Raw genomic sequence first — 25,471 nt, forward strand, 5'->3', positions numbered from 1 at the left:
CGGAACCAAGCTTTTCTGTATGACTGATCCTGCAAGACCATTGGTCAATATTGTAAGGCAATCAATATGCCCGTTCAACCAGACCATTAAGAAACAGTGACTGGTTAACTGTAACTACCTACTTCCCCAAAGCTCTACGCATATTCTGCAAGTGTCACTCGCCATGTTTTTCTGCGGATATTAACACTCCTTTTGAACCAAATACAATCTGGTCATTATTAGTTTGTGTGATAGATAAGTAGCTGAGAGTTTATTTCCTTATTTTTATTATTTTGAGAAAGAGGACGAGCCACGATGACACACGACGGTCATTTGAAAATTGGAATTGTTTGTTCCAGTAATCAAAACAGGAGCATGGAGGCTCATAACTTTCTTAGGTCAGCGAAACCATATGTTTATTTTCTCATGAATACACAGTCTGTTTTTCGCCCAGCTTTTTATTTCGTATGATCTGTAATATAAACTGTTGATCTGATTCATTCCCACGGGTAAATACAAGTTTCTTTATACATGAATACGTTTACAATGTGAATGAATACCACTTAATCTGTTCTGTTATGAAGCAGGAGGGATATGTGATTTAAGCTTTTATGAAGTGTGTTATACATGCAGGGTTGTGGTCGGGTTTTTTTTCAGGTGTGATCATAGGTAAGAGTTCCGCCCGTAAACCCCGCTTGAAATGTATTATATCTATTCGGATTATTTTGAGGGTTTAGGGTTAGTTTTAGGCTTTTTATAAAAAAACAGAGGCCTATATACTTAGGCATAGAATGATTTAAGAAAATATGTGGATTATGGGCGGAGATCTTTCTGTAAAATGTATATTTATATTTTGCAATGAAGATTAAAGATGATTAATGATGTACACACATCAGTTCTGACCTGTGGCGATTTAGATTAGAATCGGTCTTCAGTAACCCATACTTGGCCTAATAGGCGACTAACAGGATCATGTGGTCAGATTTGCGGACTTGTTTGACACCTGTCATCGTATCCCAGCTGCATTGATTGATGCTCATGATGTTGATCACTGGATTGTCTTATCAAGACTCGATTATTTTCGGATTGACACCATATGGCTGGAATATTGCTGAATGTGGCGTTAAACTACGAAAACAAGACACCAGTTCTGTATGCAAAACATTTTAGCGAAAATTTATACAACGCGAATAAACCTGTATGTCATTATATACTAGTACTTGCAGGATATCTAAGCACTTAATACTTCCGTGAGAGTAAAGCGGATTACTGTGTACTAGTATATCGCGGCACAGATAGGGATTTCCTGTGAGTAAGCAATAAACGCTGCCTGACAGGTTAAGCCACTCTGTTTGTTTTCACTGCTATTAGTGGCCAAAGAGACAGCTGGCAGTTCCGGCAATTACTGATTGCGTGAATAATTGACCGCCCGATGTAGTCTTAACGTTTACAGTATTACACATGGGCATTGGGTAGGAAAAAGGAGAGAGTAGCGATTCACTTGCTGGATGGCGATGACCAATGTTACTGCTATATCACATGCCTTTTGAAGAAAAGAATTCAGGCAAAACAAATCTTTAGTTGATCATATATGAGTAGGCATTATCACATCTGAAATCAGCTTGTTCGAGAAAATAGTTATGATTGGACAAAGCTTAGCACTATGTGTTCGAGGTAATTGGATGAATGGCATCAATTCAGTCCACACCGACCATGTTGAGTGAGAGTATAACCGCAGAGATATTGTCTGAATATAGTTACGATTGGACAGAGCTGAGCACTGGTCCATGTGTTCAAGGTATTTTGATGAATTGCATCACTTATGTCCACGCAGACCCGTGAATGTTCGGGTTAGAATATTGATCTTCAGTAACCCATGCTTGTTGTAAGAGGCAACTAACGGGATGGGGTGGTCAGGCTCGCTCGTCAACATGTCATCGGTTCCCAATTGTGCAGATCGATGCTCATGCTGTTGATCACTGGATTGTGTGGTCCAGACTTGATTATTTACAGACCGCCGCCATATAGCTGGAATATTGATGAATGTGCCATAAAACTAAACTCACTCACTCTGTTTACACAGAGCATGTGGATTGAGAGTGCTTTCAGTGGTACAATAATAGTGGGAGATGGTAACTAAAGGTACTACAGCTGTGGAATCTGGGTGAGAATTGGTCCCCAGCAAATCATGCTAACCAGTTGATTGTGTTTCATCATGAATCACTACCTACAACCACTTCATTGTTTGGTTCAGACTTGATTATTTACAGGCAGTCAGTGTGATATATCCGGAATACAACGAGTGTGGCTTTGAACAAATAACAGACAAAATGACCTTGAGGATTATATCCAGGTTAACATTGATGAAAACTGATAGCTTCATAGGTCATGCTAATTCTCTGTTTGATCTATCTGTTGGTTGTTAATTTCTTCAACATATACTATCATAAAACTGACGCACTGATAGAAAATAAGTTTTTGATTTTACTCACTTTCTCATTTCAAAACATATTTTATGAATTAATTCCATCATTAATGGTAAGAATTAGAAATGTCTTAAGTTCAAAATATTTCACAGGACCTCTTAGTCAACCTAGGCATCTGTATTGATGGAATTTTTCTGTAAACACATGTCATACTCTTTTCAATCATGTTGTTTCAGATATAAAGGGGACCCGTGAAGATCCGGGGTAGAATAGGTCTTCAGCAACCCATGCTTGCCACAAAAGGCGACAATGCTTTTCGTAAGAGGCGACTAATGGGATCGGGTGGTCAGGCTCGCTGACTTGGTTGACATGTCATCAGTTCCCAATTGCGCAGATCGATGCTCATGCTGTTGATCACTGGATTGTCTGGTCCAGACTCAATTATTTACAGACCGCCGCCATATAGTTGGAATATTGCTGAGTGCGGCGTAAAACTAAACTCCCTCACTCACTCAGATATACAGGTTTTAACCAAACGACTTCTTGGATGAATTATATCATCTTCAATATGTGATCAGTATGATCTGTAGCTTTGTAGTGTGTCAGGGTTGTGGGGGTAGTCTAGTAAGTGAAGTGTTCTCTCGTCATTTACATTACCATCCTGAAAAGGGATCCATGACAACCTTCCCTAGCTATTGTAGGCCACTAAATTAATCGCTGGATTGCTGAATTGTGCTGTCACAATATGGATCACTGGATTGAATCCAGATTTGATTGTTTACAGGCCTCCACCCAGGGGTGGAAATAACTTTAAAATTTCTAGTGTACTCCGGTACAGTGGCACATGTACAATCACTTGCCCTGATAAGTTTTCCACTATACCGGCTGTTTTCTTGTTGATTTTTTAAATAAACAACATTATTAACATTGGAAAGTCAATTGGACACCGGTACAACATGATATACAAATTTGCTTGCCCCACAGAAAAAAAACACTGGACTCGGACGTCGGGCAATGGGTTATTTCCACCCCTGCCACTATATTATTCGCTGGAACTTAGCTGAATGCTGCCTGAAATTGCAAACAAACATGATAGTCAAGCCGGTTTACTTCCTTCCTCATTGATGTTATGTATCATAACTTATTCTCTCAAGATAAAAACCTTGCAGCTTTATTTTGAGTCAGATTGAAAGACATGTTTAATAATAAATCATTCTGTGTACATATTGATCAACAATACCAGCAGTCAATCAACTAATTGCTAAAAATTATCCATGCTGAGTCATTAAATGTTTGAAATGAAATGTTTTGCTGTGGCGTTATCCATCTTAATCAGGGTAATCGGGTGTAAATATTTCTGTGGCACTGAATTATTCTTTTAGTATCAATATGCATATGGTTTTATCGACACCATATTGTCATTGTATCAATATCTTGGTACTTGATGGCAACTTTAATATTCACCATCGTATCTTGTATTAGACGCCTTAAATCGTTCACTTTGAGTCAGGATTATGACAAGGACAAGCCTTTCGTGATTGATTTCGGCAACTGCATAGGAGAAACCTTTTTGCTTCAAAAAGAGCTCTCAACTGGCAAAAAATTATTCCACTTTATTCAAATAATAAAATGGCATTCAGTGAAATGACTGAAATACGTACAGTACTTGTCACCAAATCAGAAAACTCCATTTACTAGTTTTGGTTTGGCACAAGTTGTTATGTTAACAAAAGCTGGTGTTTCTGACAACTTGATGTCATTGGGCTATTGAAGGCATTTTCAGAAGATTCTCCCTTGTGCCCCCACCCCTGCCGAAGCCCACTACCCCTCCGAAACCCCATTAGCCCTCCGAAACCCCATTAGCCCACACCAGTAACAATCTGACGGTTGTTACAGTGTTATATTGGTTTTTATGCTGCATGTATGATCGTGTGCAAATAGGTCTTTTTATGTTACATTATATCATAAAAATCCTGAAAAAGTCTCACAGAATTCTTCACAAATTTCAGGTTGATTTTTAATTCATTTGCTTCTTTTTTTTGTTTTAGCAAAAAGGGATTCCAGGTGAGATCGTTTGGGACAGGAAGTCAAGTGAAGCTGCCAGGAGCTGCCCCGGACAAGCCGAACATCTACGACTTCAGCATCACTTATGATGAGATGTATAAGGACCTTATTAGGAAAGACCCAGACCTGTATCCCATTCAGAACCTTTCTGTTTATTTATCACCTCTCATTTGTGTAATGCTATGAACGCCTCATAGTTTCCCATGTACCATTCTTTAGTTAAAAATGGCAACAAAATTGCCAACAATTGGTCATTATAAATGCTGCATGATTCTTGAGAATAAGCATTACATGGGCATGGTGGGTCAGTGGGGTAGTACGTGGACACTTATGCATCTTGTCAAATATTCTAATCACCAGTGGTGTTTCTGTAATGCTGCTGCTAACTGCATTAATAATCTGTCCTTGCTCACAGAGACCGGTGAACCTAAGCTTTTATGTGTTGATTTGATGGACTGGATGTTACACTGATCCGATGTTGATCACCATCATGGCTTTGATTAATGTACTTGATGAGTGATCTGCTTGCAAATTGACTTTAACTTGACTGTTAACAGTGTATGAAATAAGCCAAAAATCCAGCCTGACATCAGGGCTGGTAATTTCAAAATGTTTTCAGTCCCAAAATGGATTTAACCAGACCAAATATGGTGAATTTACTCAGATGTATAGAACATCTAAAAAATTTACCAGACCATTGGACCGTCCGTCAGAAATCTAGACCGTCTCGAGGTCGGACAGGCCTTATTTCATACACTGCTGTTAAGGGTTAGATTGGCACGAGTTTTACATCAAATTTTCTCATTACAGCATCCAAACTACCCAGTCCAATGTTCTGTGATAGTGTTCAGCCAACTTTGTCATATTCTTTTTATGTTTCACTCACTTCAATTTATGCTAAAAATCGTTTAGTTTTGCCCATACTGTTCTAAATTTGAAAGTCCAATTTAGAGATCAAAGGGAGACCACTCCACATTTTTTATTTATTATCTCCCTTTGCCTTTTACCCTATGGAAAGATGCTGGACAAGTTGAAGAGGTATGTATTCAAATATTGACATATGTTAGGAATTCTTGTTTTGAAATGCAGTATGTTTATACACATGATAAAAAGGTGTCATAGACACATAATGTTCAGCATGATGTTTGTGTTTGAGATGTGTTAAAGTACAATTACATAAATATGGAAAAGTAATACTTCTAATTTTACAAATATTTATCACATGATATAATGATGATTTTGTTAAACTTCTGTAATTTATTGGTTATTTCTTTTGTTACAGATTGTTCCAGTGCCACATTATTTTCTTTCAAAATGTCAAACAATTGTCAGTGAGTTGAGTTGTCTGTTCTGACCATCTTTGTACGTAGTAGCTGTGAAGTAAGGTATATATTTCAGGAGGAAAATCAACAATGATGCAGACGCAAATACATATTTATTATTAGGACCATCATTACGTGTGAAAATCGAGGAGCAAGATTTGGAAAGAATGGGATAATTGGGCCATCTCGCTTGGATGTTTCTGGTGAGGAGATTTGGTTGGCAGTGTGTTGGTGATTTGAGTTGGTTTCAGGTTCAGAGGTACAGATAAGCTGCGTATCTGCGTAAATTACGCAAATATTTATGTGAAAACTCAATTCCTATAAAGTCTATTGCGTACAAGTACGCTTCAATTTTTGTAAATACTCACTATATTAGATGTTACATGCGTACAAACAAAAATAGATAAAATAACAGAGGTATATTGAGAGTTTCTATTTCAGCACCTGGACTTGGCAACTTGCAGTCTTTCTTATCGTTTCTCATATAACAGATCAAATATAAATAACAAACACGTAAACCAACATTTAAACTTTAATATATTTTTGCAATTAATGGAAAATGGCAAAATACCCAATTGCGTTTGAGTGAGGTGGGTACAATTTACTTGGTTACTCAAAGGAAAATTAGGATACCCGATTGAGATAAACACAAATGAGTACATAACTCAATGACCCAAAAAGTTATGTTATCTGTAGTGCTAGGTTGTCAGCACAGTGTGGGTTATTGTTCATGTCAGTCACTTCTGTGTCTGGCCCAAGCTTGACAATTTATGGCTGTATGATGAGGTAGGTTATTGCTTGCTGCAGCTGAAACAATATTCAGTCACCTTTTACTGTGAAAAAGTCAGGTACAAGTTGTCAGATCTTATCTTGGCAAGCAATTATTAAAAGTCCTTAATTTTTACTTGCTGTTTGAAAACCTCATTGTTCGATTGCTTGTTTGCACTCGAAATATGACAGCAGTCTGTGAATACTTAAGTCTGGGCTTGACAATCCAGTGATTGACGTCCTGAGCATCAATCTATGCAATTGAGATACAATAACATGTCAACTAAATCAGTGAGCCCCACAGGGATCTTCACCAGTATTGACTTGTCTAAACGGTTTATCTGAATACCTGTAACAAACAATCGTTTCAGACAGGGACTAGTGCCATCTCGGGCTGTGTCTTCGTTACTGTTAAATGATTTCAAAGTGATTTGATTTCTGTTAAGAGCAGTTAGGATATGTTTAATGTGTAAAAGCAGAACTGGTTAGACACGCAGCAAAATCATGCGATATTACAGATCTAGCATGGTCTTATTTAGACCTGCACAGAGACAGATATTTGTAACCAGGTCTCCAGCATATGTCAGAATGAACAAATTGTTCAATTTTAAACATTTTAAACTTATGTGATGGCTTCTTTGTGAGTTGACTTTTATATCACTGAAAACTGGACCAGTAGGGAGGAAGTGATTTAATATTACATCATTTCATTATTTAAGAAACCTCTGAAATTAAGAGGATAAGAACATTTTAAAAATTCCTATAGCAATTTTGAAGTAAATATTAATTTATTTATTTTTCAATCTGTCCGGCCAGGGCAACTAGTTTTGAGTCCTCCCCTGCAGTGATATATAATGAATGTAGCTAAAATTGGCCGAAAAAAACTCAATGACACATCAGTATAGAATCCTGGATAAATCTGTGAATGGGGTCACGGTTAGGACAAATGAAATAGTCACATTGCACAACAGACAACCAGTTATTATCAGAAAGGATGTCTTGTTATTATGATACGAAAATATCAGCTCACTAACAGGCAGAGATGGTCATTTCAAGAACAGGTATCGAAACTTAACCTTGACTCAAACATGTATACGTTTATTTTTTTAAATAAACTTCTTGTTGCACTTCATATCCACATACTTTTGTATCTCTTTTCAAGGAGCTGAAGGGTACAGTGGGTATTATGAATATTGGTTGGAAAGACCTTCCATATATTAGTAAGGGGTGGTAGGGTAGCCTAATGGTTAAAGCGTCCGCTTGTCACTCTGAAGACCCAGGAACTGGGCCACTTAATTTCAAACCACAAATCCAAAATTGAATCAGTTAATGAGTTGTTGTTTTTCACCCAACACCGTACCTACGTGAATTTATAACCCAATGGTAACTGAGCATTACTACATATTTTGATATGGAATCTTGGTATTATTTTAAAAGTGTTTCATGATCTTTTATGCTTCAAGGTTAAAGTAAGTTGAACTGTATGATGAGATTTTTAGCTTAACTTAAAGGGGCCAAATCCATAGGCTCCTTTGTTGGATTAAAGGTGTCAGGCATATTTTAAGGCTGAACTTGATATTATTTGTTGATACTGTACAGCTTTGCATCTACAATAACACATATATAATACTGGAAGCATCAGTGCAAACAACCTTTGAGTGTGTTGAATATGTTGGAGATGCGGTTCCACATTTCTTCCAGTGTATTCCCCACATAGGTACAATGTGTGAAGCCCATTTCTGGTGTTCCCCGCTGTGATATTGCTGGAATATTGCTAAAAGCGGCGTAAAACCAAACTCACTCACTCATTTAAGCAGTGTTTTGTCTTACATTTACATCTGATCTTTGGTTTGTCGATGACAATGTGGTGTTGGCAATGACACTGCAGTTGCACTCGAGAAAATTCATCTTTTTTTTATGTAACATATTGTTTTCAAGCTTGAATGAAGGGATTCAGTTTGTTATGTGTTTGTTGTTTTCGGCAGAACATTTGACATTCAGGATAGAGAGGAGCATATTTTAGAAACAAAATTGGACCTACAACACAGATTGTCCTTTGAACAATTTATATTGGGGGATACAAACAGCATACCAATTTCTATAAGTGTTGGGATAACTTCCATTATTTGTGTCAAGCATATCCCAGCACTCTTGAATATCTACTGAGGTGTGCCCATGGATCTGCATTTTATATAGGTTTAATCCCAGATTCCATCCAATTGGTTGAGGTTGCGCTTAGCCTTGTGTTCAGTGTACAGTTACAATTAAAAGAAGTTAAGCAACAGTGCATGACTCTTTTCAGCTGCTTGACTCTGGAGATTTTGAATGTTTTGGGACCTGCTCAAGAAAAGGCACATGTGACATCTCTCAATGATTGTGTTAACTAAACAGTGAATGGTATCATGTCGGAGGAGATAGCAATGTTAGCTGAGAATGAATATCAGGCGCACGCTGATCTTGGATAATGTAGCACTTTGAGTGTGTCCATCTGTGGTTTGAAAAAGTACAGTATAAATGTCCTTATTACACATTACCCAAATTTCAAAAGGATCTCGGGGGAAGTGGCTGAAACATGGCGCCCAATGCAAAGTTAAGTACCACCCACTCACTCAGTTCACGACTGAAACGGGCAATGGATGTGCTTTGTTATGTGCCTGAATAATCAGCTTTTTGTCAAGGGAAATCTGGAGCTTAAATATGCAACGATGACGGGCGTGGCACATTATCGTGAGAAGTATGAAAGTATAACAGCTGAGTACACTTTTTCAGAACTTACATTGTTTCAAGCTTATGCTTCAGGGGCACGGTCACCAATAATGCCTTATGGGCATATCCTGTACAACTAAGCATATTTGCGGTTTATTGCCGTGACTTCACCACTGTGGCTGTTCTTGTTTAACATATTGCGAGTATCTTGGACTATTTTATTGTCATTGGGCACTGCCTGGAAGAACTGCTGGTAGAAAGAACTGCTTACATGCATCTGAAGTGGATGATCTCAGGCCCTGCTGGTGTACGACTTCCGGTCCAGAATACCCGGATGAGCTTCGGAGACATTGCCAGAATAGGTCAAGGTCAGTGGAGATTGTGGCAAAAAGAATTATTGAGGTGTTATGGTTGATTTTAGAGGAACATTAGGTGTCTGACTTCTTGTTGTTTAAGTAACCACAATATGTTTGTGTGGATGCATCAAAGTGTGTGTGCGTGCGTGCGTGCGCGAGTTCATTTTGGCAGCACTGGCATATCTAGATTCTGGAGAAATTTATGACGTTTTCCATACAGATAAAGATTAGCAGGATGTTTCTGGTCAACTATATTCCGATTATTGCAGGGTCAGTGTTAGCATATTTTTCGCCTCACTTTAGCAAATCTGCACTAAAGAAACACGTTCATGGCATCTATTTCTTTGGTCTTCCATGCTTGTCTTAAGAGGCGACTAACGGAATCGGGTAGGTCAGACTTTTTGACTATGTTGACACATCGTATTGCATCTGCGTAGAACGATGGGTATGCTGTTGATCACTGTATTGTCTGGTCCAGACTATATTATTTACAGACCGTCGTTAACAGCTGGAATTTCACTGAGTGCAGCGTTAAACAACAAACAAAACAACATAAATCCAGGCCTGTGCATCACATGGGATATTACATATAGCAAATAGGTGGAATTTAGATTTCATGCGTGGGAACAATGTGTGGAACCCGTTTCTGGTGTACCCCGCTATGACATAGTTGGACTATTACTGAAAGCGGCGTAAATCCATACTCACTCAGACTGAGTGGGTAAGCGTTGAAGCAAACAGCAGGTGCTGAGTTCGCATCCCGCTTGAAACTGGATTGCCTGTGGACCAAACATGTTTCCGGGTCCCCACGGTGTACAGGTTAATCACCCTGGACATTAAGATGATAGACGACCATTTGGTGGAAACCCGAATACGTTCATACACCGGTAACATGGGTGTAAGGCCGTGACATCATTCCAGTGTGCCTTATTTCTCTCAAACCCATGAAGGTCCGGGTTAGAATGAACCTTCAGTAACCCATGCTTGTTGTAAGAGGCGACTAGCGTGATCGGGTTGTCAGGCTCGCTGGCTTGGTTGACATGTCATCGGTTCCCAATTGCGCATATCGATGCTCATGCTGTTGATCACTGGATTGTCTGGTCCAGACTCGATTATTTACAGGCTGCCGCCATATAGCTGGAATATTGCTGAGTGCGGCGTAAAACTAAACTCACTCACTCACTCGCTCATTTCTCTCAGAAGGCCAATGTGCGAGGAAGATACACAAACCCTAAAGCTCCCTTAGAAAATCCGAATGCGTACTGCTCCACTAGTCAGAGATCAAACAAACCGCTTTTGAGCAGTTACTGAGCCTATAAATGGTTGAAGCGTCAGCACGTCACGCTCAAGACCCGGGTTCGATTCCCTACATGGGTACAGTGTGTGAAGCCAACTTCTGGTGTCCCCCGCCGTGATATTGCAGGAATATTGCCGAAAGCGGCGTAAAACAATACGCACTCACTGAGTACCTCGGTCAAAGAACACTATGAAGCCACAACAACTAAGATTGCGAAGCGTGCTTTGTGCGGCTCTTCTCTCTGATACTGATTCTGCTTCAGCGTTTGGATCTGTTGTCGAAGTTAATTATTTGTATCTGCCATAAGGACAAACTATTCTCGATATTCAATTTAAACATAATGAAACAAGACTAACCCGAGAGGCCAAATCAACCCTTTCGCCTTGTCCCAGTTTATTCATATTGTTTCACTTACAACGTTTTGAGAGGGTTTCACGAGTGACACAGTGGGTTGAGGCGCCTCGTTACGTTGTGCAGCGTAATGAATCCCGGTTGGGTCCACTGATGTGTGTTTGTCAACACTCACGTTTCATCAAAGGATAAACTTCGAAGACCTGCATCACTTCGGACTTTCCTCAGGGCGGTGGGGTAGCCCAGTGGTTAAAGCGTCCATTCGTCACGCTGCAGACCCGGGTTCGATTCCCCACATGGGCACAATGTGTGAAGCCCATTTCTGGTGTCCCCCGCCGTGATTTTGCTGGAATATTGCTGAAAGCGGCGTAAATAAACTCACTCACTCGGACTTTTCTCCCACATCAAGTTGCCATGCTGTGAAATAACGGAAACAATATTTAAAGCGGCATTAAACCAAACGCTCTCATTCACTATAGATAACTGATAGGAAACTGAGGGCTTGCAGACCTCAGTGCCAGGTGTGGAATGATTGTTCCAATTGTTGGCCGGGTGGTCCCTTTGCTTCTACAACGGGTTATCATTATTACTGGTGACCTGTTGGGGAGACCCCTAGAGTTAACGTGCCGCGGTGATTTGGCATGACAGTTGAAGTAGGCTTGTTGTACTAGTAGCTTTGAAGTATTGTTGGCATGGTCTCAGTTCTGCCTGATAATTACTGTCAATGCCTAGTTTATTGATAGTAAAGGTACGTACATAACCAGTGATTCGATAATCCAGTCTATTGGAATCAACTATGAATGGTTCCTTCTAGATTAACGGGGCGGTGGGGTAGCCTAGTGGTTAAAGCGTTGGCTCGTCACGCCGAAGACCCGGGTTCGAATCCCCACATGGGTGAAATGTGTGAAGCCCATTTCTGGTGTCCCCCGCTGTGATGTTGCTGGAATATTGCTAAAAGCGGCGTAAAACCAAACTCAGTCAGTCAGTCTAGAATAACGAGGTTTCCTAGTTGAAGGCTCAGTCCTCTTACCACTTTTATATGGGCTGTTGGGGTAGCCTAATGGTTCAAGCGTCCGCTCGTCACGCTGCAGACACGGGTTCGATTCACCACATGGGTAAAATGTATGAAGCCCATTTCTGGTCTCCCGCGCCGTGATATTGCTGGAATGTTCCTAAAAGCAGCGTAAAACCATACTCACTCACTTCCACTTGTATAAGCCTGATAATGATCCTTCACACTGTGACCGTCGGTTTAATGAAATGCCTGCATCAGTGTTATTCCGACCCGTGAAGGTCCGGGTTAGAATGAACCTTCAGTAACCCATGCTTGTCGTAAGAGGCGACTAACGGGATCGGGTGGTCAGGCTCGCAGACTTGGTTGACACATGTCATCGGTTCCCAATTGCGCAGATCGATGCTCATTCTGTTGATCACTGGATTGTCTGGTCCAGACTCGATTATTTACAGACCGCCGCCATATAGCTGGAAAATTGCTGAGTGCGGCGTAAAACTAAACTCACTCACTCACTCACTAATCCAACATTCAGCGGACAAGTCCATACATCGGGGAAATATTTTTTAAAAGCGATGATAACCCAACCCATGACCCATTTTATGAAATTTTTACGTTATGCACAATTACTTTTTTCCCAGTAGTATGCAAGCAGGAACATTTTTTATGATTTCATTGAAATTACTCATCTGATGATGGCTTGCACAGCTTTACCGGATGTGACAGTACGTTAATTGATTTCATGCGAGACACTCCATTTGATACAGGTGTTCTATATTGTTGGAAGAAGTAATTACTTCCAGAAAAAGAAAAGGAAGATTATTTCACCCCTCGATTTCTCAGTGTAATTGTTCGGGTCCTTTCACTGAAAAAAATCGTTGCATGATATGTGAACAAAATCGTGTCCCTAACATACATTATTTTGTTGAGTATATCTTTTGGGGTGAAAGGGGTTTATTTGACGAGGGAAGGGGGTGTTTTGTCGGCTTCATGGATCTAGTAGGTCGACACGACTCGCAGTCATATCCAATTACAACTTGCAACATTAGATTTGTAATAGCTATTGATTTTCTGCACGAGTTCCCAGCTCGTGAAGACAAGCGGTTTCCCGCATGGTGACCAACTCACTCATAATACATAGACAAAATAATCTTTAAGAGAATAATTTTAATAATCTGATCAAGGTAACAACCAAACATGGAATTCATTTATACAAACTGTGTAAAGTTTCTTCGTTACCCAGTGTATTATTCATTCATTAAGTTGTACCTGAATACCTTATCACAGATCGTATTTGTTAAGACAGCTTAACGCGGAAAAGTAGACGCTCTCTTAAAAAGAGAAAAGCCAATATTTCGGTAAATGATTTTCAGACCTTTCTGATCTTGAGCATTTTAAGGCATGGCGTTGCGTGCTTGTCGGTCTTATGTTTCGTGTAATACCACATGTTTGTGTCGACAGCACCTGGGAAAAACAAGTCATGTTCAACTGTTAAAAATGCCTACCGAATATTGTATGTTTGTTATAGTGTTGTTATACGATGTGCGTCTTGCGCCGACTTGTTACCCGTCCTAAATATACTGGACAAAATATGTTAGGGATATTGGTATTTTTATGATTTATATTTTATCAGTGTGTCATGGAATAAATAGATCATATCATAATTTCAAACTTTACATATACCCGTTTCTAACCTCGAAAATTAGATACCTCGAAAATTTCCCGGTATACGGTATCCCTGACTATTTTTGTCCAGTATATAATACAGATTATAAGACCTCAACAGAAACCACTTTTCCAACTGTCCAATTTTCACGTACTGGATTCTGAGACATATGAAAAAAGGTCATGGGGCACATATGTTACCTGTAGCGAAAAACAATGAGCAAATTTTGTCTTGCTTAAAGGTCTTACAGAATAATAATTCTTTAGCTGTCTCTAAATGTCTTTAAATACCTTGCCCTCTGATACGACTGGGACGGGTCTAGAATATTGGGTAAAAAGGGGTGCACAGTGTATGCTTGCAGTTATTCACAGATAATTCCCTGGCGTTAGTCTATTGTTTATGTTATCCAAAATCTTAGTTTCCAAACAAGTCCTTAACCCCTACACAGCTACACCCAGAACGGAATCCTGCATATGTTGGACAGGAACAGACGAATCAAGCCCAAACCTGAGCGCTTCCAGGCTTGCAAGGACAAGTTGGACGTAATTATCACGTGCGAAGAGCGCGTGTATGACCAGGTCATTGATGGTGAGTTATTCCTTCTCGGTCTGGGCTTGTGCGTTTTATCTGCATGAACGCATTCGGCAATTATATATACTCCTCACAAAAAAATAAGCAACAAGAATTTTCAGTGTAACATTTTTATCAATCTCGATAGCGATTTCTGGCAACAGTTACTGAAAGGTAAAGAATACATAACCTTTAGTGACTGTCAAATTGATTTATCTGATAACATTGACAACACCTGAACACAACCACATTCAGAAACAACATGCAAAATGTGTGGCATGAATGTGCTCCACTCTTCACACATGCACCCTGATCGGTGTAAACCTACCTGTAATCATTCCTCTGACACAACAAGCGGGTCCTAACTTCATTTTTATGGATGATGATGCCCGAGAAAGAGTTTAGATCAACGACATCACACATATGGACTGGCCTGCAAGGTCACTTGATCTTAATTCCATTGAACATGTTTGGGACATCATTTGGAGTCGTGTTTACGGTCTCCATGTTCACCCCCAGACTCTGGATGACCTTGAGCAGGTGTTACAGACATTCCACAGCATTCCACAGCATTCCACAGCATCATCCTGAGAGGCTCATTTGGTCAATGCAAACACGTGTAGAAGCTTGCATTTGTGTTCATGGTGGTCATACGCGTTACTGAACACAGCTTCACTGTCCAAAACTGACTTGAACCATAATGTTAACATTTTGCTCCACCAATGCAACACTTTTTGCGAGACTGGGTCGCGGGTACATACTTTTGATGATTTGTAAATCTATTATTGCTCAATACCTTTTCATTCCATTTTGTTCATCGTGTGTACATTGTTTCACCTTTCTAGTGCATCATTCCATGATTTGCAATTTCAATAAATGAAAATGTAATGAAACTACAAATTTGTGTTGCTTAACATTTTGTGAGGAGTATAAATATGATTTGCTGTGTCACAGAGTTGTGCCGCTTGACAGTGCCAGGATACACAAACGTTTGATCTTTTTTCAACACCAGCTTTGGATTTCCCTCCAATGATGTAACTGCTTTAAAGCAGCGGTAAATTTAATACCTGTCTATGGTAATGCCGTTGGTTCGAATCCCGATTCACCTTGATATATTTCTAGGTTTCTGGGCACCATGCCCATGCTCGTAGTAGATGTTTTTATACCGGCCATTTCAGACGTTCTTCCTTCATTAAAGTGGTATGCTGTGATAACCTGATATGCCATTAGGCAACAATCTAACGTACTTAAAATACGGTATGTGCAATAGGGATTGAGATGTAATTGTAATCCTTGGCAGATCTGGAGTCCAGGACGAAGGATGAAAAGCAAGCTGTCCACATCATCAACATTGATATCCAGGACAACCACGAGGAAGCCACGATAGGAGCCTTCATGATATGTGACCTCGTCACACTGGTAAGGAAGACGTTCGCTGGAACATCGAGCACCTGTTTTGAATCACTGCCTTTAGTTACAATGAATTTGAATGTGGCCTAAATGTTAGCACATTTAGGCATTCCATGTTAGGAACAAATAGCCAGGTGGACCTGGGTACGAGTTTCTGTGATTTAATTAGTAGCGTGTCTTCGTATCCTGACGTCGAGGATCATTGCTCCTAATATCGATCACAGGATTGTCTGGTCGCACCTCGATGATTGCAGGTTTTGGGCATAGAGCTGGAATATTGCTGAACATCGCTTTGGAAGAAATTGTATCATACTGCTTGCGACTCCCGTCAAAATCTTGGTTTATTGGCCCAAAGTCTTGGAACCAGACCATGCTTCACTGACAGCCGCTCTAAAGCCGAATAATGTAGACTGTTGTGTTATGCAACAACAGAATACCCCAAAATGTATTTTTCAACCTTGAAGACGATATTTAACCTACCCTCACCACACCTATAACTTTAAAAGCTCTTTCATACCAGACATACTGTATTACATCCTTTGATCAATCGTTATGTTTCAGTTGCATACTTCAGATGACTTGGATAACGAGATCGACGAAATCCTCCAGGAGTTCGAAACCATTGTGGACCGGGCTATACTGCACACAGCGATATTCTACTGACGGGTGTAATAGACACACTGAATGAACTGTGAAAACATAGTACACTTGGGGACTCTCTCAAAAGCGATTCCACATCAAATGTCAGCACTACCAAATATTTGTGTTTACAGTACACATTCACACAGAAGTAAAGATCTATCAGGGTGGGGTAGGGGCGGGGTTCATGACGGGTTTGAGACAGGAGGGGTGGGATCATTTACGGGTGGGCAGGGCGTTAGATCGGGGTGGAGTGGGGAACAGAACAGGATGCCCAAATATTTTACAGTACACGTTCAAACTGAAGTAATGATATACTGTCGGGGGTGGGGGTTGTGTGTTTTGTTCAGTAAGAGTTTGAGGCAGGAGGGGGTGGGTCATTTACAGTGGACAGGGCATTAGATCGGGGTAGAGAGGGATCAGATCAGGATGCCCAAATAGTGGTGTTTACAGTAAACATTCTCACAGAAGTAATTATATAATGTCTATTTGGGGGGGGGATTTGGTGGTGGTGGTGGGGTTTCAAGTAGGGTTTGAGGCAGTAGGAGTGGGATCACTTACGAGTATGCAGGACATTAGATCGGGGTGGAGCGGGATCAGATCCGCGTGGGGAGGGGGGTCAGATCAGGGTGGGTACATGCTTGTGCCAGTTCCGGAGGAAGGACACGATAGGGGCATTACTGGGGTCAGATCAGTATGGATAGTATCTGCCTTTCAGGAATACTGGTCTGCTCCAAGACTAGCGCCGGCCCTGGTATAGACTTGTGGGTGGTGATTCAGGTGCAAGGTCACTTGATGTGGCAGTTGACCACAACAGGTCAAGAATGTATTCTTTGGACAAGTCGGGCGTGGGAAGCACGTTTTCATGTTGATAACATATTGTTCGAAGGGCACGTGCGCTCTTCACACCTCCTCCAGGTGCTGTTCACTTCTGTCCTCTCGGGACAGCACAGTTAAGCATTTTAGTGCAGACTTGAGAAGACTTTTTCTTTTTCTGTTAAGTTAGCCATGCAGCAGAAAGAATAATTTGAATGAACTGGAAAACCAGATGAGATGAAGTTAGGCATCATCCAATGATATCCTCAAACTTGTGACAAGCTCAACTGAAACTTCTGACTCCAAGAATGGTGCAGTAACGATATTGAGCTGACTCAGCAATTTGCCAAACTTAACCACGTGTTACGTGGTTAGCCTTCTCCGTAATGTCGTATATCAAACTGATTGATTTACCGTAAAGACACACACACATATACCATCGACAAAAAAATGAGAGAACTGGTGAAATAATAGAGTAATGACGATGGCTAAACCAATCGCGTGAGAGATGATCAATACCTAGTGTGACCTCCATATTGGCTATACAAGCAAGACACCTCGATGGTATACTGTTAATTTATACCCTTTGCCCTTGGAATTGCCCACCATGAAGTGGTACCAGAAGCTGGGTCACGTTGTCTTCTGGCAGATACTCCATTAGAGACATGTCAGTAGATGTATCTGGTCAATCACTGGGTGCAGGAGACCAATGTCAGTACGCCACCTCTCTGGAGATATTCGGTGACAGCCTTGCCGCAGTGTCGTCTTTCATTGCCATATCCAGCCAATATGGGTGTAATATGACCCAGGCCTGTAAAAAATAGATTATCATACCTGCTGCCAAAGGTTCAGGTAACCTGGGATAAGGGCGTCCCCATATCTTCAGTACCCACACTTCGTCATTTTGTGAATGGAGATACTGTGTGGGAAGGGTTTTGATGGTGTGTTCGGCTGCAGTTGTGATCGGGGCGGTGGGGTAGCCTAGTGGTTAAAGCGTTCGATCGTCACGCCGATGACCCAGGTTCGATTCCCCACATGGGTACAATGTGTGAAGCCCATTTCCGGTGTCCCCCGCCGTGATAATGCTGGAATATTGCTAAAAGCGGCGTAAAACCATACTCACTCACTCACTCCACTGGGTGATCACAATTTGGCCTGATTTGTTAACGTATTTTTCGGTTTTTGTATCACAGCGGGTAGGGTAGTGGTTAAAGCGTTCGCTCGTCACGCCGAAGACCCGGGTTCGAGTCCCCACATGGGTATAATGTGTGAAGCCCATTTTGGTGTCCCCCGCCGTGATATTGCTGAAACATTGCTTAAAGTGGCGTAAAACTAGACTCACTCAATGCACAGGCATGACGTGCTGTTCTTTCATCTTTTGAAATTTCGTTGTAATGGGATGCTGTGTTATGTGCAATGCCTCAGTTTTGTATATGTACACCTCGACGATAGCTGCATCCGAATCCTTCGTTACCTTGTATTTTGTCGATGGTATATTTGTATTTATTTCCATCTGCTCCTTACCTAATGTCATGAGATTGCTCGCTTGTTGAGTTTTTGCTCACATTGTGTAAATACTGTACATATGTAATTATTTGTAACAAAGGTCCACTCTTGACATAAAGGATTTAGTGGGAACTTCAGTATATTACCATGTATCAAAGTGCGCCACAGCGCACCCAACGGAAACATGTCGTTTGTACGATGTAAAAGCTGAACGGTCATTGGTCGGAACACTCGGTGAAGCCAGGACGCTGCTTGATTGGTTGAAATCAGCCATTGCACAGCAAAGCGGAAGTGTTCACGTGGGCAGTATTGGCGATGCTTCAAATTTACTTTTACGATTTGAGGATGCGCTAAAACGTTAATGTTCCTCGGGAGGGTTTTTCTGGGAATTTTAGAGGAATGCTTAATATATTTTTTAACCAAACATTCCAAAATTGCCATTGGACACAAAAATCTTCTGGTCTCGGCTCTCTAATACAATGTCAGTTTTCGTACATGACTACAGACTCGATTCCTGTGACGCGGGGGAATTTGAAAATGGATTTAATGCCGCCGATGTTCGAGAAACATTGTTACTTGTACATCAGTTGGAATAAGACTTGGGTTCAGTATTGGCGATATTATCAATGACCAGCTTCGTGGAACGTTATCCTCCCGGTTTAACTATATTGTTATTCATTAGAATGAATTGGGATTGGTGAACAGGCTTTACAGCTTATGTTAACGTTATCCTTCTGATGTAATGTCGGTGATGTCTCTTGGTATTAATCGGTTTGGTGTTGGGTAAACCTGTGTGAGCGAACATCAGAAGCACATTGGCTCTTTGAGTTTGCTTTGTGTTTGGTAAACTCGTTAGCCATGTGATGTTGAACCCATGCACCAGAGCTACGTGACAGAACATCACGTCAAATCTGTAACACCCCACATAATGTCTCTCGCCGATGAGAGTAATTTGATTGGACGGCTATTTTTAGCATCGCGTCTTTCGTAATGAAATATAGATACATATATATTAGTCTTCATACTATTGGGGTTATCCATATGATAAAAATCTAAGGCCTAGTTCCACAAAGCCGAGATAGACATACAATAGTCGTGGCGCTAAGATCGGGTCCTGTGATTGAAACCTATTATTTCAGGTTCGGATCCTGGTTCGTCATTTTTATATTAATGGGTTTCGCCAAAATATAAACATCTCAACCTTGGGCATTCCTCGAACATCAAGCTGAGAGGCGTGGAATAAGGTAGTTTTAATCCAAAGTACCTGTTTTTGTATTAGATTCAAAATTCTAATTGCGGACAACTCACTCAATAGGGCGATCTGCCGCCATATATCTGGCATATTGCTGAGTGCAGCGTTAAACAACTAACCAACCAACCAACCAATAGGGCTTTCAGCCCAATCTGCCCATATACGGGGCGGTGGAGTAGCCTAGTGGTTAATGCGTACACTCGTCACACCGAAGACCCGTGTTCGATTCCCCACTTGGGTACAATGTGTGAAGCCCATTTCTGGTGTGCCCGCCGTGATATTGCTGGAATATTCCTAAAAGCGGCGTAAAATTAAACTAATCTCATGTACCCCAGTTGGGTAGATACATTGTATTCGGAAGAATGTGCCCACACTTCCTTTCTCCCACTCGCTCCACACACGCTTAGGTTAAGCAGACGCTCACCGTGGAGATAATTATGACATTAAAAAGACAAAATGATTGATCTGTTACAGACATTTTCATGTATAATGAAATTGTTTGCTTGAAATAATACCCATTTCCCGAGACTTCTTCTTTTTTGTGTATTATATATACTCGATAAATAGCTGTTTGTCCTCCTCTACAACTCCAGCAGTGCCTGGTTGTGTGTCTCTGTGTTATAGTTTCGTGTAGGTTTGTGCTTAAACTGTATTAAAACTGTTGATTCAAACACTTTGCCGGTGGATAAGGAAGTAATCGTGTACAAAGTATTGAGATTTGAGTACCCAACTCTTCTCACTCCTTCGGGGGGCGGTGGGGTAGCTTAGTGGTTAAATCGTTCACTTGTCACGCTGAAGACCCAGGTTCGATTCCCCATATGGGTACACTGTGTGAAGCCCATTTCTGGTGTCCCCCGACATGGTATTGCTAGATTATTGCTAAAAGCTGCGTAAAACTCGCTCACTCACTCCTTTAGGCCAGTTCTTGTTTTTCCGGGACGAGTTAAACAGGTTCCCAGAATTTACGGAAAGGGACGATTGGTGACGAACTCTTGTTCCCTTTTTGCAGTCGTCTGCCCGGGATAAGTTGAATGACGATATTTTATGTTACAGATTGCGGGGAATTCTGACCAATCATAAAAGCCGAAAAGATTCTTTTGAACCATGCGCATATGTTTCTACAAGGAGATAATTCCAAAACAGAACATTGTTACTTCTGATATGTTACACGTGACGGCCCAACATACAACGAGTGCTATCAGTTACTGTCGGCAGGTTAGAGAAGTTTGAAAATACATAATTGTTGCTATTTGGTTGATTTTCTGTGTCCATTGAAGGCTATACGCCTTGAGGGATTTCCTTGTATAAATTACAGTAAATAGTGGGCAGTTTTGTATGGCTGTCATAATGGTTGTCAATATAGAGTCTAAAATATGTAATGACATTTGTATAAATAAACTATTTTTGATGTTTGGTTATCGTTTCTTTCAAGTCCTAATGAAACTGTCTCTGGACTGTTGTCTAAGTGCTTGCGTCCCTTGGCGTTGCCAGGATCTGCTTATACTATGCCCGACACCTTGTTTTGTTCCAACTGTATGATGGTACTCGTGCCCACCGGCGTCATATCAACCGACAAGAAGAGATGGTGCCCAGACCACGGCATTTAGTGGATTAGACAAGAACTGGTCGTTCAGAGTCGGACGCTAGGGTATTTGTGGGCATGGTATCTCAATGTGCAAGCGCTACAAAATCGAGCTGGGATAATCACCTACGCACACGAGCATATGTGCATGCATAACGCCACATTAGACCGTACCTGTTTGTGTGCATGGTTCTCATGCCGGGTGTGAAGCACATTTCTGGTGTCCCTCCGCCGTGATATTCTGGAATATTGCTAAAAGCGGCGTTAAACCATACTCACTCACTCAGATCTACCGACCACTATAACATTTAGAAACCAAAAATCAGAATGACAAGGGATCGTTTTCACGTTTAAAGTAATCAGGCGCGTAGCAAGCCAATGTTTTCGTGTAAGCCCGATAGGTTGCAAATCTTTAGATAGTATTGGGGGCTTTTAATAATCATGTACAATGCATGTCTATTCGGACCGAGCAAGCACATGTCAGTCGAGCAAAACCCGTTTTTCCACAGAGAAAATGTTGACAGTGACGTCAGTGCCCATTTCAACTGTCCCAGTCTCAACAAAGTTCGACGTCCAAAACTGCCTGTCATCCCTCACAGCTTGATCTCTGTTCTTCATACACAACAGACCGCCTCCGTGGTTAGTGGTCATACCAAAAGACGTTAAAATATGGTACTTGTTGGTCCCTGCCTGGCGCTCGGCATTAATTGGTACAACAAGGACTAGTCAGCTCGGAGTCAGTATAATGTGTCTGAGTGGGATATTCATGCTTCACTGAGGCATGGTATCTCAGTGGGCTAGCACTATAAAACCAGCTTAAGTCTGGGCTAGTACAAGCAGCCGCACATACACATACACACACATGCACGTCGTCATATGAGCGAAATATTCTCAAGCACGACGTTAAACCCAATTTCACCTCACCTCACCTCATACACAACAGAACATGAGCGCTCTTCCTTAAGGGGTGAGTGAGTTAGTTTTACGTCAGCAATACTGTGGCGGGAGACACCATAAATGGGCTTTACACATTCTATCTATGTGGGGAATCGAACCAGGGTCTTTCGCGTGACGAGCAAACGCTTTAACCACTATGCTACCCACCAACCCTCTACATCAGGGAGCACATGTGAATGAGTTTAATATTACGCCGCCCTTAGCAATATTACGGCGGGGGACACCAGAAAATGGGCTTCGCATGTGGAGAATCGATTCCGGGTGTTTGGCGTGACGAGCGAACGGTGTAACCACTGGGCTACCCCACATGTTTAGCACAAATGTAGCCTACAGAATGGAACATCATTAAGAAGCATTGTTCAGTTACACTGGGAGACGATATAGCATGGCTGGTAATCAATAACAGTACAAAACACAGTTAACGAACCCAGACGTTTGTAGTAACACTGACTGACTTTTAGCAATATTCCAGCAATATCACGGCGAGGGACACCAGAAATGGGCTTCACACATTGTACCCATGTGGGGATTCGAACCCGGGTCTTCAGCGTGACGAGCCAACGCTTTAACCACTAGGCTACCCCACCGCCTCTTTTGTAGTAACAGATAGTACGCCAACTGAACGGTACTCCAACACATCGGCAGACTACAGCACGTCGTCATCCATGTGTTGAAGATGACTTGTCTCGTGCTTGCCAGCCTTGGAGCAGAACAGGCAGCATTTTCAAGAGCCTGAGAAACAGACTGGATTTTCATGACAGCTATATGTTTTATGTCATGCGTCAATAGGATTTTCTGGAACATACATTAGAGTGAAACAAATGTTATATTTATCTCTTAAACTTTAAATACATCTAATATGGAAATATATCGAGATATCCGAAATATCGAGTTAAAAGAGCTTTGAATAATGATAAATTATGAAGGATTTTGCCGGGACCGAGACGTTATATCGATACAGTCGAGATATCGAGTTATCAGAGTTCGACACAACGGTGCTCGACTGTATTCTGTACAAAATAATTAGAAGAACACCCGGCTATCCTGACATGAGGTGGGTTTTCTGGAACTTCTTGTGTTGTACAATAATTAATACAGGAAGAAAATGCGTATCAATTATCTTAAGAATGGACGACAATAACTATCGATATCATGTTTCAAAACATCTATACAATTGGTACATATCCAGAAAATACGAGACCCGTGAACATCCGGGTTACACCTTGTCTTCAGCAACCCCTACTTGTTAAAAGGCGACTAACGAGATCGGGCGGTCAGGCCTGCTGACTTGGTTGAAGCATGTTATGGTATCCCAGTTTCGTAGATCGATGCTCATGATCACTGGATTGTCTAGTCCGCATCGATTATTACCGCTGTGATATAGTTTGAGTTTTGATGACCGTTAAACAACAAACAATATAAAGATGAGGCATGTGTGTGCCTTGACACTTCTGTGCATCTTTGTAAAGGTGCTTTTACCAACGCAGTTGAATGTTCCTTTAACGTGGATGATACCCATTTCGCAGTGCCTGTCTATAAACGTGCGGATCTTCTCTTAGTGATATTGTCTTGTGGAGATGTAAAGTCGGTCATTGATTAAGCCACAGGCTACACAAGGCGCACCCGGAATTATTGTCGAGAGGATATGATTGCCAAATTCTATAATTCGATGGTTTTTGATATCTTCTCCTAGGTAAATCATTAGATCATCTGTGTAAACGAAAGTATGAAAGCTTTTATGATCTTGTAGGCTCACTACAGATAACATGAGAAACACCAACTAATAATTCGCTCGTTAAATGCACGACAGCTGCAACATTCCTGGGAACAAGGCCATCTGCTGTTTTCATCCGATGAACCGGTCCGGTTATTGAATTACGGGTCAGAGAATAACAGAAACCGGCTGTTAATGATTTGGACAGGGTCACGCTGTTAAAAGCATTGTTGTTTTGAATATCTATGTCAAATGCGGTTTCTTGTACACCTATGATCAATACCTTAACGAATGAACAGGTGCCGTTACGAGGCCATGACGCTCCCTCTACTGTCAGATACATGTCCTCTATGACGCTCCGTCTACCTTCAGATACATGTCCTCTATGACGATCCAACTACTGTCAGATACACGTGCTCTATGACGTTCCCACTACTGTCAGATACACGTCCTCTATGACGTTCCCACTACTGTCAGATACATGTCCTCTATGACGTTCCCACTACCGTCAGATACATGTCCTCTATGACGCTCCCTCTACTGTCAGAAACATGTCCTCTATGACGCTCCCTCTACTGTCAGATACATGTCCTCTATGACGCTCCCACTACTGTCAAATACATGTCCTCTATGACGCTCCCTCTACTGTCAGATACATGTCCTCTATGACGCTCCCACTACTGTCAGATACATGTCCTCTATGACGCTCCCACTACTGTCAGATACATGTCCTCCATGTCGTTCCCACAACTGTCAGATACATGTCCTCTATGTCTCTCCCACTACTGTCAGATACATGTCCTCAATGACACTCCTTACTACTGTCAGATACATGTCCTCTATGACGCTCCCACTACTGTCAGATACATGTCCTCTAAGACGCTCCCTTTACTGTCAGATACATGGCCTCTATGACGCTCCCTCTACTGTCAGATACATGTCCTCTATGACGCTCCCACTATTGTCAGATACATGTCTTCTATGACACTCCCACTACCGTCAGATACATGTCCTCTATGACGCTCCCACTACTGTCAGATACACGTCCTCTATGACGTTCCCACTACCGTCAGATACA

General features: G+C 41.4%; 1 protein-coding gene and 1 long non-coding RNA gene across 2 annotated transcripts; one reads left to right on the top strand and one right to left on the bottom strand.

Annotated features, from left to right (window-relative positions):
* Positions 1-127: 127 nt before the first annotated feature.
* Positions 128-20,671, top strand: LOC124271861 (RNA polymerase II subunit A C-terminal domain phosphatase SSU72-like). The gene is made up of 5 exons (XM_046707015.1): positions 128-377; positions 4,454-4,597; positions 14,396-14,535; positions 15,818-15,936; positions 16,489-20,671. The coding sequence occupies exons 1-5, from the start codon at positions 295-297 to the stop codon at positions 16,588-16,590; spliced, it is 588 nt and encodes a 195-aa protein (XP_046562971.1). The 5' UTR covers positions 128-294; the 3' UTR covers positions 16,591-20,671.
* LOC124271862 lies at positions 12,769-21,114 on the bottom strand. Its single transcript, XR_006897156.1, has 3 exons — positions 21,046-21,114; positions 16,462-16,464; positions 12,769-12,796 (listed from the first exon to the last, which is right to left on the bottom strand). It is a non-coding gene; the product is annotated as an uncharacterized LOC124271862 (long non-coding RNA).
* Between the last annotated feature and the right edge of the window lie 4,357 nt (positions 21,115-25,471).

Source organism: Haliotis rubra, unplaced genomic scaffold, assembly GCF_003918875.1.
Source record: "Haliotis rubra isolate DU_JTF1 unplaced genomic scaffold, ASM391887v1 Scf164, whole genome shotgun sequence".
In the NCBI taxonomy this organism is placed as follows: Eukaryota; Metazoa; Mollusca; class Gastropoda; order Lepetellida; family Haliotidae; genus Haliotis; species Haliotis rubra.